This window comes from Chionomys nivalis, chromosome 16, assembly GCF_950005125.1.
Source record: "Chionomys nivalis chromosome 16, mChiNiv1.1, whole genome shotgun sequence".
NCBI lineage: Eukaryota > Metazoa > Chordata > Mammalia > Rodentia > Cricetidae > Chionomys > Chionomys nivalis.
The window spans coordinates 26559221-26576496 of record NC_080101.1 but is presented as its reverse complement, the minus strand read 5'-3'; the positions used below and the strand labels follow the sequence as shown (position 1 = coordinate 26576496).

General features: G+C 39.8%; 1 protein-coding gene across 7 annotated transcripts in view; it reads right to left on the bottom strand.

Moving 5' to 3' along the window:
* Nucleotides 1–17276, bottom strand: part of Rnf38 (ring finger protein 38) — a 100265-nt gene that overhangs the window by 6235 nt on the left and 76754 nt on the right. For all 7 annotated transcript variants that reach the window (XM_057790358.1, XM_057790359.1, XM_057790364.1 and 4 more), the window contains 8 exons: nt 16557–16770; nt 11851–12018; nt 10270–10440; nt 8081–8242; nt 7352–7458; nt 5568–5652; nt 2220–2341; nt 799–898 (listed from right to left, as the gene is read on the bottom strand). In XM_057790358.1, the coding sequence (XP_057646341.1) occupies nt 799–898; nt 2220–2341; nt 5568–5652; nt 7352–7458; nt 8081–8242; nt 10270–10440; nt 11851–12018; nt 16557–16770 (1129 nt within the window). The remainder of the gene's footprint in view (nt 1–798; nt 899–2219; nt 2342–5567; nt 5653–7351; nt 7459–8080; nt 8243–10269; nt 10441–11850; nt 12019–16556; nt 16771–17276) is intronic.

Sequence of the window (17276 nt, the reverse complement as noted above, 5' to 3'; positions counted from 1 at the left end):
CTCCTTTCCTTGGCTCCTAAAGCAGTTTTTTCTCTATTTCCACAGACAGGGAAACACAATGATCACTTATTTACTGTCTTACCTCTACACTCCATCACTCACCAAACCTGCCACAGCACACATCACGGTGGATGGAGCTCAGAGAGGGCGGTCCTGTCATCTGACTGTCACAACACAGTGTGACCGGCTCACCCTTAACCTACTCCATCTTCTTCCCGCAACAACCATCCTTCCTGTCCCATTCCTGTCTGTCTCTAAACAGTGGCCAATGAGGTTTTTAAAACACGACTGTAGCCACACCCTTCCCCTTGCTTTCCGAATCAAGTCTAAACTCACACATGCTTTAGAATGGCTTTGCAATAACCACATACATTCTGAGCCCTCCCTTTGTGCACCTCTCCCCTCACGCCCTCACTCTCGACCTTAGTTGCAGGGACTTGTGGTTCCCTGACTATTCCTTCTTCACACATTAGGGCTTTACACAAGCCACGTTTTTGTTTTGTTTTTCCTAAAAGTTCATACTCTTCATTTCATGATTTAGTTTGTTCATTCCTTCTCTTCATTAGATAGATCTCACGTTCCTGCCTTAGCCTCTCTTCATGTGCTAGGATTACAGGTATGACCAGACACCAGGTCTCCTTAACTGACTTCTTTATTAGTTACAAAACTGCTTAATTAGCACATTCTACAAAAAATTCAAACTTGACTATTTAAATTATGCATATTTTATTCACATAAATTAAGAGTATGCAAAGAAATACTTGCAAAGTACTTTCTTTGTACTCATGATCACTTTACCTTAAGCCATTTATCGACACACTTGGCATGGAACTCGTGGTTACAGGGTAAGACTCTAAGAAGCTGCCTTGACTCAAAATCACACATGCATACTACACACCTGGAAAAGAGCACATTTTTGGTTTTTTATTTGTTATGACTATCACAATTACAAAGTCATTCTCGGTTATCAAAATATTATTTATTTTTTAAAATTACCACTATTCCTGAAAATGATGATGCTAAGGTAGATTTACTTAGGGTTCTTTACTAACAGATTGTCAAAACATCTCTGGTTAAGGAGCTGGAGAGACGGTTCAGTGTTAACCATTTTTCTTTGAGACAAGCTGGCTAGTGAATCAAGGAGGTTGAGTGAACCAGTGAGAGTCCCTGCCTTAAAGTGGAGAATGGTTGAAAAGACCTCTATGCGCGCACACACGCATGTGTACCTGCACACATACAACAAACATATACGTATGCAAAAATAATTTATCTAAAAACAATGGATCAAAATTCTAGATTAAGGGGAAAAACAGTAAATTTTTGTGATCTAAGAGTATATAAAGTTTATAATATATATATAAAGTATATAATAAACCATTATTTGTAAGAGTCAAACAGTGGGGGCTGGAGAGATGGCTCAGCAGTTAAGAGCACTAGCTGTTCTTCCAGAGGTCCTGAGTTCAATTCCCAGCACCCACATGGTGGCTCACGACCATCTGTAATAGGATCTGATGCCCTCTTCTGGCCTGCAGGTGTTCATACACAGCACTCATGCAAAAAATAAATTAAAAAAAAACTCAGTGAAAACAACCCAAATGTCCATCAACTAAAGAAGGGATAAACATAGTATATCTATACCATGGAGTATTTTTAGCCATAAAAATGAATGTTTGATACAAGCTGCTACCTGGACCTGAAAAAAAGTTATGCTATGTTGACTTTCTGGGCAGACTAAAGACTATGATACTATAGCACTGTCTTTCCAAACTGTGGACTGTGACCTCTGGAGGGTGGGGTGCATCAAGCAGCCCTTTCACAGGGGTCACACATCAGATATCCTGCATATTCGATATTTACAATTCACAACAGTAGCAAAATTATAGTTATGAAGTAGCAAGAAAATAATAGAGTTGGGGGCCGCCATAACATGAGGTTGAGAAGCACTGTATTACAGGAGTCCAGACATGTGACATTTAGAGTCAGGAGATAAAGCATGAAGAAGGAGGGTCAAGAAGACACAGGGAGTTAGCTACTAGCAAGAGAGAAGAAACCGCTCTGTGCAGCAATGACACGGTCTACATCTGTGGTAATGGTTGCACAACTTTACAAACATGCTAAATACACTAACCAGGTGAACTTGATGAACTTCAGCCCATTCCATATTTAAACCTCCTAACGACAGACCCCTGCTATTGTGACTAAGAAACAAACACACTTACAAAGTCTGCTCCGACTGGTGGTTGTTAGGGTTGAACCTGTAGGAGGGAAGCTGTTCAATATCTGCTTTAGTCAGTCCCCGAGGCTTCGCCTCTCCCAGTCGTTCTGCCAGGTTTAGCAGGGCCTACGGGAAGGGAAAGGAGAGAGATTTTCATCTTTCTTTACATTTTCTACTGGAGTAATATGATAGTTTAATTACTCATATATGTGCACATGCAGAGGTCAGAGGACAGTGTGTGTGTGTGGTGGGGGGAATCAATTCTCTTTGCACCAGGTGGGTGGGTCCCAGGGATTGAACTCAGGTCATCAAGGTTTAGTGGCAAGAGCGTTTACCCATTGAGCCATCTCTTTGGCCATCCAATGGAGCAACTTCTTTTTTTTTTTTTTTTTTTTTTTTTTTTTAATTTAATTAATTTTTTTCCCTTAAAACAAGATCTCTTTGTAGCCTAAGCTGTCTTGGAACTTAGAATGTAGCTCAGGTTAGCTCCAAGCTCATGGCAACATTCCTGTTTCAAGCTCTCAAGGGGTGGGATTACTGGTGTGAGGGCAACATGCCAGCACTTATTAGTGTAGGATGCCCCTCTGCATGCTGGGAATATGTTTTATTTCCACTGGTTAATAAAGAAGCTGCTATGACCTATGACAGGGCAGAATATAGCTAGGCAGGAAAACTAAACTGAATGAAGGGAGAAAGAAGGTAGATGCCATGTAGCCGCCCAAGAAGTAAGATGTAAGGTAACAAACCCCAAGCCTCATGGTAAAATACAACATAATTGAAATGGGTTAGTTTAAGATGTAAGAGTTAGCTAGAAACACGCTTAAGCCATTGGCCAAACAGTGTTGTAATTAATATAGTTTCTGTGTGATTATTTGGGTCTGAGCAGCTGAGAAACAAAAGTGCAGTCTCTGTCCATAACTTAAGTCTTTTATTTTATAAAAAAAAAAACTTTACTTAGGCTAGAACTGAGTGAGGTTCCTAGGATAACAACCTTAACTTGACTCCTTTCATATTTCTGAGACTGCACCCTGACATTTTAAGATTTTTCACATTTGCTTTCAGTCAATCTTTCTATGACCAAAAGAACTGTCATGTCCAGTCTAGAAGTCAATCTCTCCTGGATCTGTTTTAAGTGGTATTTTTCAGGAGAGGAAGGGTACAGTCACCATGAGAGTAAAAACCAATTTCACAAGAATTATGGGATGCTTTTACCAAAAACAGACCCATTTCTAATACAGTACAGAGATGAATATGCAACAGATCAGCTGCTCTAATAAAAATGTCTCTGACTCAACAGGTAAAGGCACTTGCCACTAAACCTGACAACCTTGGCTTAATTCATCTCAAGACAGGAGAACCAACTCCCACAAATTACTACACGTCATGGCAAAGGCACACACCCAAACAGACATGTAAACAGACAGATACACACAAACAATAGTTTTAAAGACATTAGTTTAGATATGACTGAACTGTATGAATTACTTTAACACCTGCAAAATGAGCATTACGGAGGTGGATTACACCTACTACATAACTTATTAAAGAGAAGACTTTTCAAAAGAACACAATAGGGCTGAAAAGATGGCTGTGGTGGTTTGAATGTAATTGGCCCCTATGAGCCCATAGGGAGTGGCACTGTTAACAGGTCGTAGGGCAGGCTCCTATGTTCAAGCTACACCCAGAGTAGAACTCAATTTGCTTCTTGTTACCTGCTGATCAAGATGTAAAACTCTCAGTTCCTTCTCCAGCACCATGCCAGCCTACATACTACCACACCCCACCATGATGATAATGGACAAAATATTAAACTGTAAGCTACCCAAATTAAGTGTTTTTCTTTATAAAAGTTGCCATGGTCCTGATGTCTCTTCATTTGAAAACCTAAATAAGATAATGGCTCAGCACTTAAGAGCACTGGCTTCTCCTCCAGAGGATCCTAGTTCAATTCCCAGCACCCACATGGGGTTCACAACCATCTGACACACTCCTGGACTCCAAGGGCATCGGGCACATACATGGCACACAAACACACATGCAAGCAAAACATCTATACCCATAAAAAATTAAACAAAATACACAATAATGGCATCGTGTCAAAAAATTTAACAATACCCAATTAATGTTCAAATACTAATTATTTTCAAAACAAGTATTTTATTCAAATTAGGATCCAACGCTACCATGGTTTCATATGTCAAGTCTTGTAAAAACATGGTAGAACCATTTACAGCAGCACTTGAAAGGCAGAGGCAGGAATAATTAGAAGTTCAAGGCTATATAACAAGTTAGAGGTCGGCATGGGGAACCTGTCTCGAAATAAAAACAATCAAAAATACAAGACATTCCCAATGTGACCCTACTAACTAACTTTCCACTCCTGACCTATCTGGTTCAGTACATTTTTCGCCCACTAAACTTTCTGTGCACTGAAAGATCTGATCTTCTGTGTTCATCAGGCCCACTGTGTCCACTATTAAATCACTAGGGACTCAGGATCATGTGGTGCCATTAATTCAAGACTGGCAAAATGATACCAATTCCACCATTATTCAAAGAAATTTTCTTATGAGGAACTTCCCCCACATCAAACTGTACCCAGTAGTATATGAAGAAAAGGAAAGATAAAAAAGACTAATGAGTGAATTGGGTTTTTACAAGTATTTAACATAAATTCATATTTAAAACATTTGATGCATCTTAGGATGTTACAATTATGTTTATTGATTTTACACTAGTATCTCATTCTTCCTGGATTTTTAATGGCTCATTACTTATCTGCTTTAACCTTTTTTACAAAGACATGTGTCTTGCCATATAGCTCAGGCTAATCCTGAACTCAGGGTCCTCCCGACTCAGACTATGAAGCACCAATCCCAATATCACGCCTCAAATCTCCATTTTCTCCCTTTCTTTTTTTTAAGACAAGGTCTTTACTATGTAGCCTGGGCTAAGCCTAAAACTCGAGTGCAGCATCACCAGCCAGGTCCACTCTCCTTCCACTTGAGCCGCACACCATATGCTATGTACCACAATGGAGCTCCCTCAACCTTATGCAAAAATAAAATAAAACACCTTTCTAAACATCTTTGCTTCCACAAATCTTTTCTGAACAAATAATCAAAACCCACCACTTCCTCATCATTTGTATTCTCTCTCTGGAATTGAACTAGAATAGAACAGTCTACTTACTATAATAGGTATATGGAAAATCCTTGGGATGCTAAACAATTTTATGAATTATAAATTTTATTTGTATCTTAAAATGCAAAGTTAATCTAATAAATGCTTATATGAAAGTATAGGACATTACACAATATTCCCTAAATAAATTCACACTTCCTCTACTAACCTCATAATTTTCTACTTCTCCATCTTCTACATCCAATTCAAAGCTGAAAGTTGGGCCCACAGCAGGTGGTACTGGAAGCATTGATCTACAAAGAAAACCATCAAGGAAGTGTTTATATGTTAGTACATGAATACAAATGGCAGAGGACAAAGGTCAGATTACATGGATGAAGAACGGTCAGTGTTTACTAGCGGCAACCCTTTAAGGGCACTGGCTTTACCAGGAGCAGAACATGCCATTTACAATAGCACAACAAGACAGCTGTGAAGGCCAGAGATGGCTCAGCAGGTAAAGGAGCTGTTTAAGCCGGATAATCTGAACTTGATCCCCAGAACCCACATGATGGAGAGAGAAAACCCATCTGACTCCCACAGGTGGGCCAAAGTCTGCAATGTGTACACAGGCATACGTGCACATACTGACACTTAATAAATGCAATAATGTAGGGATAGACTTAGTAAAACATGTAAGGCCTATATAAAACTGCTAGGATAAATAGTAAAATATAAGTAGACTAGAAAAATCACTAGTTATCACTATTCCACCATATTAATCTATAGATTTAATACAAAACCTCATTAAGTTTTTTATGTCTTTTAATGCAAAATGGATGCTCACCTTTGAGCTAAGATATTTGTTCTAGAAAGTAAGTGTAGACATGTGACCAAGTCCCAGCCAATGAGGTATCAGTAATAGTAATGTGTTTCATTCTGGGAAATGTTGTCCAGAGAAGCAGTAGGCAGAGGAACCTCTTTCTTTTCTTTTTAAACTTTTGTTTCTTTGAGATGGGGTCGTGCTATATAACCCTGCCTGGCATGGTACTTTTGCTATCTAGCAAACTGGCATTGAACTTAAGGACAGGACAGTGTACCCCACACTCAGATTCCCACTCCTGACATGGTGGCTGGAGCAGGAGGGTCATGAGCACACCCAAGGACAGAAGAATCCATTCTCATAGACACAATGCTAGCAAAACACTCTAGACTTGGTCTACTGCATCTCGCTATGTCAGAAGGAAATAAAAAACTATCATATTTAAACCGCAATGTTCATTACAAGTAAACTTAATCCCAACAGCCTAGTTCTAAAATGCAAAAATGACTTCTTGTCTTTTCCAAGAAAAATACCATCAAAGCTGGATAATCGAAAGTGATTCTAGGGCCTAAGAGAGATAGTTCAGTAAAGGTCCTCCCAGCACTCCTGATCATGAGTTTGATTCCTAGAGTTCACATGGTAGAGGAACAGACTTTTCCAAGGTATCATCTGACCTTCACACACAAGCAGTAGCATGCATGTGCTCCCCTACATCATGCATGACAAATATAAAAACGGGTTTTGTCTGTTTTGAAGTGACTCCAGGGCTAAAAAGATGGCTCAGCAGATAAGAGTATTTGCTGTTCTTGCAGAGAATGTGGGTTCAGTTCCCACTACCCATATAGTTGCTCACAACCATCTCTAACTCCAGTTTCAGGGATCCAATGTCCTCTTCTGGCATCTATAGGTACTGCATGCACACATGGTATACAATACACACTTAAGAGGCAAAAGGCACAAATTAAAATCTCTAAAAAGTGATCCTAACTGTATAAGTGGCAAATACTTTAAATTTTTCTATCTTATAATTCGCTAAACAATTTGTCTTGGATTTTTTTCCTCCCCCATTTCTTCCTTAATTGGATCTGTAACCCCATAACCACTTACCATGCTTTGACACATACTAAGTCACATGCCACAGAGAAGGCACTCATAAAGCACTCTCAAGAGAATAAGCAGAAGGAACTTACAACACATAAGGCAGTAAGCTTGGATGGTAAGGGGGAGGTGGAACTGGCTGCTGGGATCGGTATCTACTACGCCCTGTGAGTCTCCGAGGCATAAATGGAGGATAAGGCTGTAGGAGACAAAGGTTGAGAATGATCATTCTATGTTTGCAAACAAATGTCAAATAATTTATTTATTGAACTTAAATGGCAAGTGCTCTTACCCTTTGAGCTACCTCGCTAGTCCCTACTTGGTGTTTTTCGTTTTTTGTTTTTTTGAGACAAAGTTTCTCTACATAGCACTAGTTGTCCTGGGCTGGCCTCCAACTCAGAGATACAGCTGCCTCTGCCTCCCAAGTGCAGGGACTAAAGGTGTGCACCAGAACATTCAGTTTCCCAACTTGTTTTTTTAAGATAGGGTCTTGCTACCTAGCTTAGACTGGCCAGGAACTTGCCTTGCAGACTAAGATAGGCTTGAACTTGCAAATAATCCCCCTGCTTCTACCTTCTCAGTGCTGGGATTATAGGCCTATGCCACCAGGCCTAACTGCCACTTGTTTGATTTTTAAAAATCTTACTATTCAGGTGGCACTAATTCTTTAATGATAATATAGCTAAAACAGCCAAGGATAATATACATATGCATGTGATTTTCAGAATATATGAGCTCTGAACATTTTCAGAGTTACACTGAAAACAACTGAAATAAGCTCTCAAGCAAATAAATGAATGTAACAAGGTATAAAGACTCACTACGCCAAAGGACACCTCCTGATGCAAAGGATCATGTGTCAGGAACTGCAAAGGAGCTGACGGAGGTAATGTTGGGGGATGGGCCGAGGGGGGATAAGTAAAACTGCCCACTTGAAGATGCTCTCCCAAGAGTTCCACTTCATTTTCTATCCTCTGTAGAGGCTGTGGAGAGAAAAAAGAAATCAATGTGCTCCAGATGCTTTTTTAAATAATAAAACAATAAAAAATATTTTCAAGGCCAAGGTTGTCCTAAACTAAAATACAGCTGGGCAGTGGTGGCGCACACCTTTAATCCCAGCACTCGGGGGGCAGAGGCGGTGGATCTCTGTGAGTTTGAGACCAGCCTGGTCTACAAGAGCTAGTTCCAGGACAGGCTCCAATGCTACAGAGAAACCCTGTCTCGAAAAACAAAACCAACGAAAACAGGTGGACGCAACATTTCCTACCTTGATTTTTAGTTTGTGTTAATTATACATTAAGCATTTCTGTGACCCATTATAGTACACATGTCCTTTAAGCTCTCTAAATTTTAAAATGGGAGGGGAAAAAGTCAATTATATGGAAGTTCAAGTTTGAGCTGTCATAACACCCTGATCAACAGAGAATTCTCAGACACTGAGCCTCCCTGATGAACGAGCATATGGTGTGTGTATAATTCAGAAGCAGGAACAGTGGGGTACGCTATACAAATTCACTCTACTACAAAAGTCATGGTGTCAAAGCAACATGTGACTTTTAGATAATATATGAATTAGTATTCTTATTTACAAAACTGACATTCTTAATTTTTGAAGTATACTGTGGCTGGGCATGGTACCATATACTTATATTTTTTTTTTTCTTTTTTGGTTTTTCAAGACAGGGTTTCTCTGCAGCTGTGGAGCCTGTCCTGAAACTAGCTCTTGTAGACCAGGCTGGCCTCAAACTCACAGAGATCCACCTGCCTCTGCCTCCCGAGTGCTGGGATTAGAGGTGTGCGCCACCACTGCCCTGCATATACTTATAATCTTAACACTTGGGGTGAAGACAGGAAAACTAAGGACAGCCTGGGACACACAGGGAGACTCCAACTCAATGAACACTAAGTCAACAACGACTACAAAGCACACTGTACTTTATACCATGTAGTGTGTTTTTCTTAAACTTAAAATAGGTGGCCTCGTTTCAAGCTTCTAGAATACAATGTATCATAAACTTGGGTTAAAGGAGACTCTGTTCCAAAAAAAAAAAAAAAAAAAAAAAAAAAACCAAAAAAACCATACAGGCCAAGAAAAAAAGAAGAGAAAAAAGAAAAGAGGGAGGAGAGGGGAGGAGGAGGAGGAAGAAGAAGGTGAAGAGAAGAAGGAGGGGAAGAGGGGGGAGGAGGAGGAGGAAGAGGAGGAGGAGGAGGAGGAAGAAGCTCTTTGGGGCTGCAGAGATGGCTAAGAGGTTGTTGCTCTGACAGGCAGAATTCAGTAGCCAGCACCCATATTGGGTGGTTCACGACAAACTGAAACTTCAGCTCCAGGAGGATCTGATGCCCTCTTCTGGTTTCTATAGGCACCTGCACACATGCTGTACATAGACAGACAGACAGACAGACAGACAGACACACACACACACACACACAGCCTCTCCTGTCTCTCTTCCCCCCTTTCTAAAACAGTAAGTACTGACAATTATAAGGGTTCTATTTTTCAATTGAGAAATACATGCTAGAGGCCAGTGAGATGGCTCAGGAGGTACTGTTGCTTACGAGCAATGCTGGCAAACTGACTTCAGTTCTAGAATGCACATAAAAGGTGGAAGAAAACCACTCCACAAAGTTGTCCTGACTTCCACACATGCCATGCCCACCCTACCCCCAACTATAGAATGTACACACACAATAGACTTAAAAATCATAGACTACATAAAATGGGAAAAACTAGAACTAATCAGGTAGGAACTTTGCTTTGAGCTGCCTGAAAGACTGCAGATATGAAGAAACAATAAAATTTCACTTAGTTAAGTGATACTAAACTAAGAAAAAATAAGCTAATTCTAAAGTATGTTTAAACTAATTTATTTACCTATGTTTCTTTAATTCTTTAAGAGCTTTAAGAATACCAAAGTTACAGTGCTTAAATGGCAATTACTTACACTTACTAAACTAATTAACCAAACTTAAACACCCCGGGAAAACTAGAAACATGACTAGAAGTACCTACCGATCGTGACTGCTGTGTCTGGAAAGGGACAAACTGGCCTGGCGGTGCCAAGTGAGGAGGATGGTGGGGAGAAAGGTGAGGAGGGTGTATAAGAAATGGATCACTAGAAATAAGGGGTGGGAACGCAGCATATGGTACTGGTAAGTGCTGAACCGAACAGGCCTGAAGCATCTGTAAGGGAAAAGCATTACTTTTAGTTTAAAAATGTCAGAATATACAATTTTCTTGACAAAGGTATGAATCAAATTACCACACCTCCCAAAACTCATACTAAGTACTCGAATATTTCTGTATCTATCAGTAAGAATGGTAAACAGTGTGGTTGTATTGTATAATTGTTCTAATCAAATGAAATGAAGGAGAGGGAGTGCTATGCAGGCAAAGGACCTCTTCCTCACAACCAACTCATCAATCCTTCATTCTGCTCCTCAGAGACCAGCTTGGGTCACTGAATTAATTGCTAAACTGTCACTGACACATGTATGTGTGCTTTAACTTCCCAGGCAGACCAGGGGATTAAATTTATAATCAGTATTCCCAAGCGCTTTCCTGATTACAACCACCTTCATTGTTTTCTAATATTTGGAGTCAAAATATTACAAGATAGAATATATAGCTTTAGAGGGAAAATTAGTTGTCTGAAATCTCATTATCTCTATGATGCTAAGCAAGTAATTTTACCTTCCAGATCAAGTTTATAGAAATTGGGATAATCGCATTTTCATTAACAGGTTTCTCATGGTGAAAAACAAAACAGGCTCTCAAGAGTGCCTGGGGGGCTGGAGAGATGGCTCAGCGGTTAAGAGCATTGCCTGCTCTTCCAAAGGTCCTGAGTTCAATTCCCAGCAACCACATGGTGGCTCACAACCATCTGCAATGAGGTTTGGTGCCCTCTTCTGGCCTGCAGGCATACACACAGACAGAACATTGTATACATAAAAAAAAAAAAAAAAAAAAAAAAGAGTGCCCACTGAAGCCCACTGAAGTAAGGGCTAAGAATGCCAACTGCTGAATATTACATTACTAAGTCTAAAGTCAATCTTTATTAAGGTTTAATTATTGTTTATATATAGGAAGAAATAGGGTTTAAGACACTGTAAATGGATATATTTTTATCACTATAAATGGATATATTTTAACCAATAAATAGAATACATCATAATTTAAAGCTAATTATTTAATGGTCACTATAATTGTGCTGAGATTTTTTTTTAAAGATTTATTTATTTATTATGAATACAGTGTTCTGCCTGCATGCATGCCCTGTATGCCAGTAGAGGGCACCAAATCTCATTATAAGTACCTGGGAGGCACCATGTGGTTGCTGGGAATTGAAGACAGGATCTCTGGAAGAATAGCTAGTGCTCTTAACCTCTGAGCCATCTCTCCAGCCCTGTCCTGAGATTTTTATTACAGTAAAATTAAACTTTTTACTTGCAAGTGAACCCACTAAGACAGTTCTTAAATCGTATCTGTTAGCCATCCTAAGGGAGGACTGCTGAACTTTAAGTCATAAACAAAACCCAGTTGGCATGCTATTTTAAATAGTAAGATCGAGTGAGAATAAAGGCCCAGACTTACTGGAGGAGGCACACTACAGACAGGGAGGTGTTGTCCACTGAAGACCACAGAGCATCCTGGGACCTGTTGTGCACTGCAAGCAGGGATGTGCTGACCTGTGCAGAGTGGAATCCCATGGGGTGCCACCGTGGTTACCGTGTAGGAGACAGGAACTGTTCCTTGATGGAGCTTTTAGGAAAGAAAAGTAAAACTTTTGAGAAAACATGACCTATTTTAAAAATTAACATTTGAGGGCCTGGAGAGGCAGCTCAGTTGGTATGGTACTTGTCATATTATGAATTCCTGGGTTTGACCCCATCACCACATAAACTAGGCATTGTGGCTCAAACATGTAATCATGGCATTGGGGGATAGAGACAAGAGGATCAGAAATTCAAGGTCATTTTTTTTACACATATAGTATATTAAAAAGACAGCTTGGGATAAATGAGACTCTGCCCAAACAAACATTTATTGATCCCCATCTGCTATAGATTTTCACAATGTACTTCCTTCACATTTATTTTTTGAAACCCAAGTCTTACGTAGCCCAAGTTAGTCTCTCATTATGTTGCCAAACTTGGCCTTGAACACCTGATCCCCTGCTTCCACCTCCCAGTGCTGGAATTATAGGTCTGTGACAGTCATTCCTTATTTCTTCCATTATTTCATTCAGAATATTTAGTCTTCGATTAGGAAAAATAACTCTATGAAGATTATACATTATCCTCACAGAACTAGAGCTAAACCCTTTACCAAAAATACTGAAAAAGGGGCTGGCGATGGCTCAGTGGTGCAGAGGACTTGTCTTTGCAGAGGACTTGGGTTCAGTGCCCAGCACCCACATGGTGTCTCATGAGCATTTGTAACTCCACCCTTTTCAGACCTCCGCAGGCACCAAGCATCCATGTGGTGCACACACACATAAGTAGACAAAGACTCATATGTATAAAATACAACTTACTGTGTGCTGACTCTTTCAGTCTGCCTTAAAGAGCAAAACTCCTAGAAACCATTTTATAAAAATTAAAGCTTGTGGTTTCTGAAAAGATTTATTCTGTTTTGTCTTTAAATATTGATATGGGTGTTCTACCTGCACGTCTATCTGTGGGCCACGGAGTGCAGTGCCGCTGAAGCTAGGAGGCAGCAACAGAGACCCTGCAACTGGAGTTACAGATAGCTGTCGAGACCTCGCTTCAGCCCAAGTTATGTGCTTGTGCATATCCAACAGAAAAATAGTTTTATTTAGTTGCAACAGGTGAAACAATGGTGGTATTAAAAATTATACCTTGGGGATACAGAGCTTAGTGTAAATGTGTTTTCTCAAAGCCCTGGGCTCAATTACCAGCACCCACCACAATTACGTAAGCAATGCCAAACTTCCCCTTCCTGACTATAATAATGCAGCCATCTTTGTCTTCCCCTCATTTTTTTTCTTTTTTTTTGAGGTTAACCAGACACTTCAAGCATACTTTATTTGTTAACAGTTATCATGATGTAGATACTCAAACTGCCATTACTCTTTCACCAATACAAACACAGCTATATATATAATACATATACATAATATATAACACACAAACACATAATCACCATGCTGTTTTTTTTAAAAGATTATTTATTTAGTTTACAGTATTCTGTCTGCATTTATGCCTGCAGGCCAGAAGAGGGCACCAGATTTCATTACAGATGGTTGTGAGCCACCATGTGGTTGCTGGGAATTGAACTCAGGACCTCTGGAAGAACAATCAGTGCTCTTAACCTCTGAGCCATCTCTCCAGCCCCCACCATGCTGTTTTATATTAGTTGAAATATTATTTATCTCAAACCATACTGGGTAAGGAGATGGGGATATATTTCTGAATTTTTAGAAAAGAGAATGCAAGTGTATATGTGTGTGCCTATGTGAATTTATATGCCCGTGTCTGTGAAGGCCAGAAGATGTCAGAACCCCTGCAATTGGGGTTACAAGCAGTTTTGAACCATCTAAATTAGGTACAGCTTTCTCAAAGACCAAACTCAAGCTCCCTGTAAGAGAGAAAGCACTCAACTCCTCTGGATCTGCCTAGCCCCATGTTATCAGTTATTCATCTGACAAGGCTGTATGAAGTAAATCATACCAACAGTAAATTATCATGTATCATCTGACAAGGCTGCATGAAGTAAATCATACCAACAGTAAATTATCATGTATCATCTGACAAGGCTGCATGAAGTAAATCATACCAACAGTAAATTATCATGTATTCATCTGACAAGGCTGCATGAACTAAATCATTCAAACAGTAAATTATCATGTATTCATCTGACAAGGCTGCATGAAGTAAATCATACCAACAGTAAATTAAAAGGACCCAATTCCTAGCATCTCTTCTCAGATTTGTAATACTAACATGCTGGCAAATCAGAGTGGAAAATGCTATAGTATAGATTTAAAATTGCATTTCTCTAAACTAGAAAGGTTAAATATTTTTTGGCATAGGCTACGAACCATTTAGACTTTTCCATTGCCTCCACAATCTGCTATTTCCACCTCTGGGATTACAGGCAGTTCACTCTGCTCAACTGCTTGTTATGTGCATCTTAATTCCATTCCTCAAATTTGTGGGACAGGTCCAGTATCTACTGAGTCATCTCCTTATCCCCATATCATTATCACATTCATGTGTGCCTCTGTGCTTGAGAACACTGAAGTCAGAGGACAACTTGCAGGAACTGGTTCTCTCTTTGCGCCATGTGGGCTCTGAGAATTGAACTTAGATGGTCAGGCTTGGCTTCATGTGTCTTTACCTGTTTCTACGCAGCCAATGAAAAATCATTTTCTGGGGCTGGAGAGATGGCTCGGTGGTGAAGAGCCAGGTTTGTTCCCAGCACTCACATGGTGGCTCACAACCATCTGTAACTCCTGTTCCAGGGGATCTCACATCTTCTTCTTGCTTCCACAGGCACTAGACATGCACACAGTATACAGACATACATGTGGGCATGCTGAGAGACAACGGTTTTACTCTGTAAAGATTTGTTTCTTATACTTGTTTAATAAAATGCTGACTGGCCAGTAGCCAAGCAGGAAGTATATAGGTGGGGCTACCAGACAGGGCAAGGAGAACAGGAGAGTTCTGGGAAGAGGAAAGAGGCAGTCTGCAGTCATCACCCAGATGCAGAGGAAGCAAGATGAAAATGCCTTGCTGAAAAAGGCACCAAGCCATGTGGCTAATACTGACAAGAATAATGGGCTAATATAAGATGTAAGAAAGAGTTAATAAGAAGCCTGAGCTAATAGGCCAACCAGTTTATGATTAATGTAGACCTCAGTGTGTTTCTTTGGGACTGAACGGCTGCGGGACTGGGCAGGACAGAAACCTCAGATAAGATAGGCAAAATACCCATACATAAAAAATAAAAAAATTTTAAAAGTCATGTGCGAGAACCATTTGCTTGAAGCTTTATTATTATTATTAATTCTTTTCTTTTTCTTTTTATTTTTTTTTTGGTTTTTCGAGACAGGGTTTCTCTGTGGCTTTGGAGCCTGTCCTGGAACTAGCTCTGTAGACCAGGCTGGTCTCGAACTCACAGAGATCCGCCTGCCTCTGCCTCCCAAGTGCTAGGATTAAAGGCGTGCGCCACCACCGCCCGGCTGAATTATTTTCTTAAAAAACAAGTAAAAAGTAGTACTTTAGATATCTGGGCTGAAGAAAGTAATTGTACAATAAAAGACATGTGGGGCTGAGCAAGAACAAAACTTTACAAAAACAAGCTTGTAGAGGTGATGCACACCTTTAATCCCAGCACTCAGGAAGCAGAGGCAGGGGGATCTCCATGAGTTCAAGGCCAGCCTGGTCTACAGTGAGTTGCAGGACAACCAGAGCTACACAGTGAAACCCTGTCTTGAAGAGAAAAAGAAACTTTAAAAAACTAACAATATTTTGCTTCTTCCTGCTATCAATTATTATATATTAAAAAAAAGCCTCATAGAAACTAGAATTAACTTTTCAAATTGTACTAAAAATTACTATAATTATATTTGGGACTACATTAATTCTACAAACTCTATCCTTTAATTAAGAACTGACAGGTTTGAGGACCTTGGTCTTCCTGTAGGGCAGGGAATTTGGACTGCTCTTCAGTATCGAGAGGGAGGGGGAATGGACTGGGGGGAGGAGAAGAGGAGTGGGGATGGGGGAGGGGAGTGGGGGGAGGGGGCAATGTGTGGGAGGAGGGGAGGGAAATGGGAAACGGGGAGCAGTTGGAAATTTTAATTAAAAAAGAATAAAAAAAAAAAAGAACTGACAGGTTTTACAAAACTGCATCTTTCAGGTTCAATGTTTATCTTTTGCACAGATTTTCTTTAAATTTCCTCAACAATTTTATAATTTTCTTTAAACAATTCTTTAAAGCACTTGTTAAGACTGATTCTTCTCTCATATTTAATTTTTTCTTTCAGTTTTTAACCTGTGTAGAATTTTAAATTACATTTTTCTCATTATTTTTACAGACAAGGTCTCACTATAACCCTAGTTGGCCTCAAACCCAAAGATTTGCTGCCAAGCACTGGGATCAAAGGTGTGGGTTACAACACCTGGTTACATTTCTTTTTACTAAAAGGAATGGAGAACTTAAATAGCTGCATTTCAGGAATTAAAGAAACCTACAACAAAAATCAATGAATTCCCTTGAAAAATACAAACTTCTACTCTTGGTATTTCCAGGGAATTCTGTTACTGTACCTGATCATGTATGTCGACCATGACTGCATTCTGCTGGGGAGGATGAGCAGCTGGATGTAATAGACGGGGAGATACATTCGGAGGGTGGAAGGCTCGAGGTTCCTCTATTGCTTGCTGCTGTGCGTAAGGGAGATGGTGATAGTTTTCATCTTGACTAATGGAATTATGTCGAGACAGACGATCCCTTCTTCCTCGCTGACGCCTAACAGGAGGACTAAAATAAGGTAAATGCCAAAAAGAAGGTCATTACTATAATGTTTAGCAATCAGGATTCTGTATTATCTATTACCTATAAATAATATATGCTAAGGTAAGCTAAGAAATAAAATAAGTGCTATGATTCCCAATCAATTTTAAAAACTGACCAATTTAAATATAAAATTCACCAGTCAATTTTAACATGCATAGATCTGCAGGAATCACTACGTTACTCTGACAGGGATTTTCTATTACTCTCACTTCTATGCTTACTAACAGAATTATTCCATAAGAAAAAGTTACCATCCCTCTTATTTTACACTTTTTAATGGAGTATTGGGGACGGTGATGCATGCTGTGGTGTGTCTTTGCAGATCAGAGGACAACCTTCGTGAGTTCATGCTTTCCTTTCAATAAGTGAGTCCGGGGCTCAAACTCATGCTGTCTGTCAGATTTGGCAACAAGCACTCTTATGTCCTAAGCTATCTTGGCAGCCCAAGTCAGCACTTTCTTCTCATCATT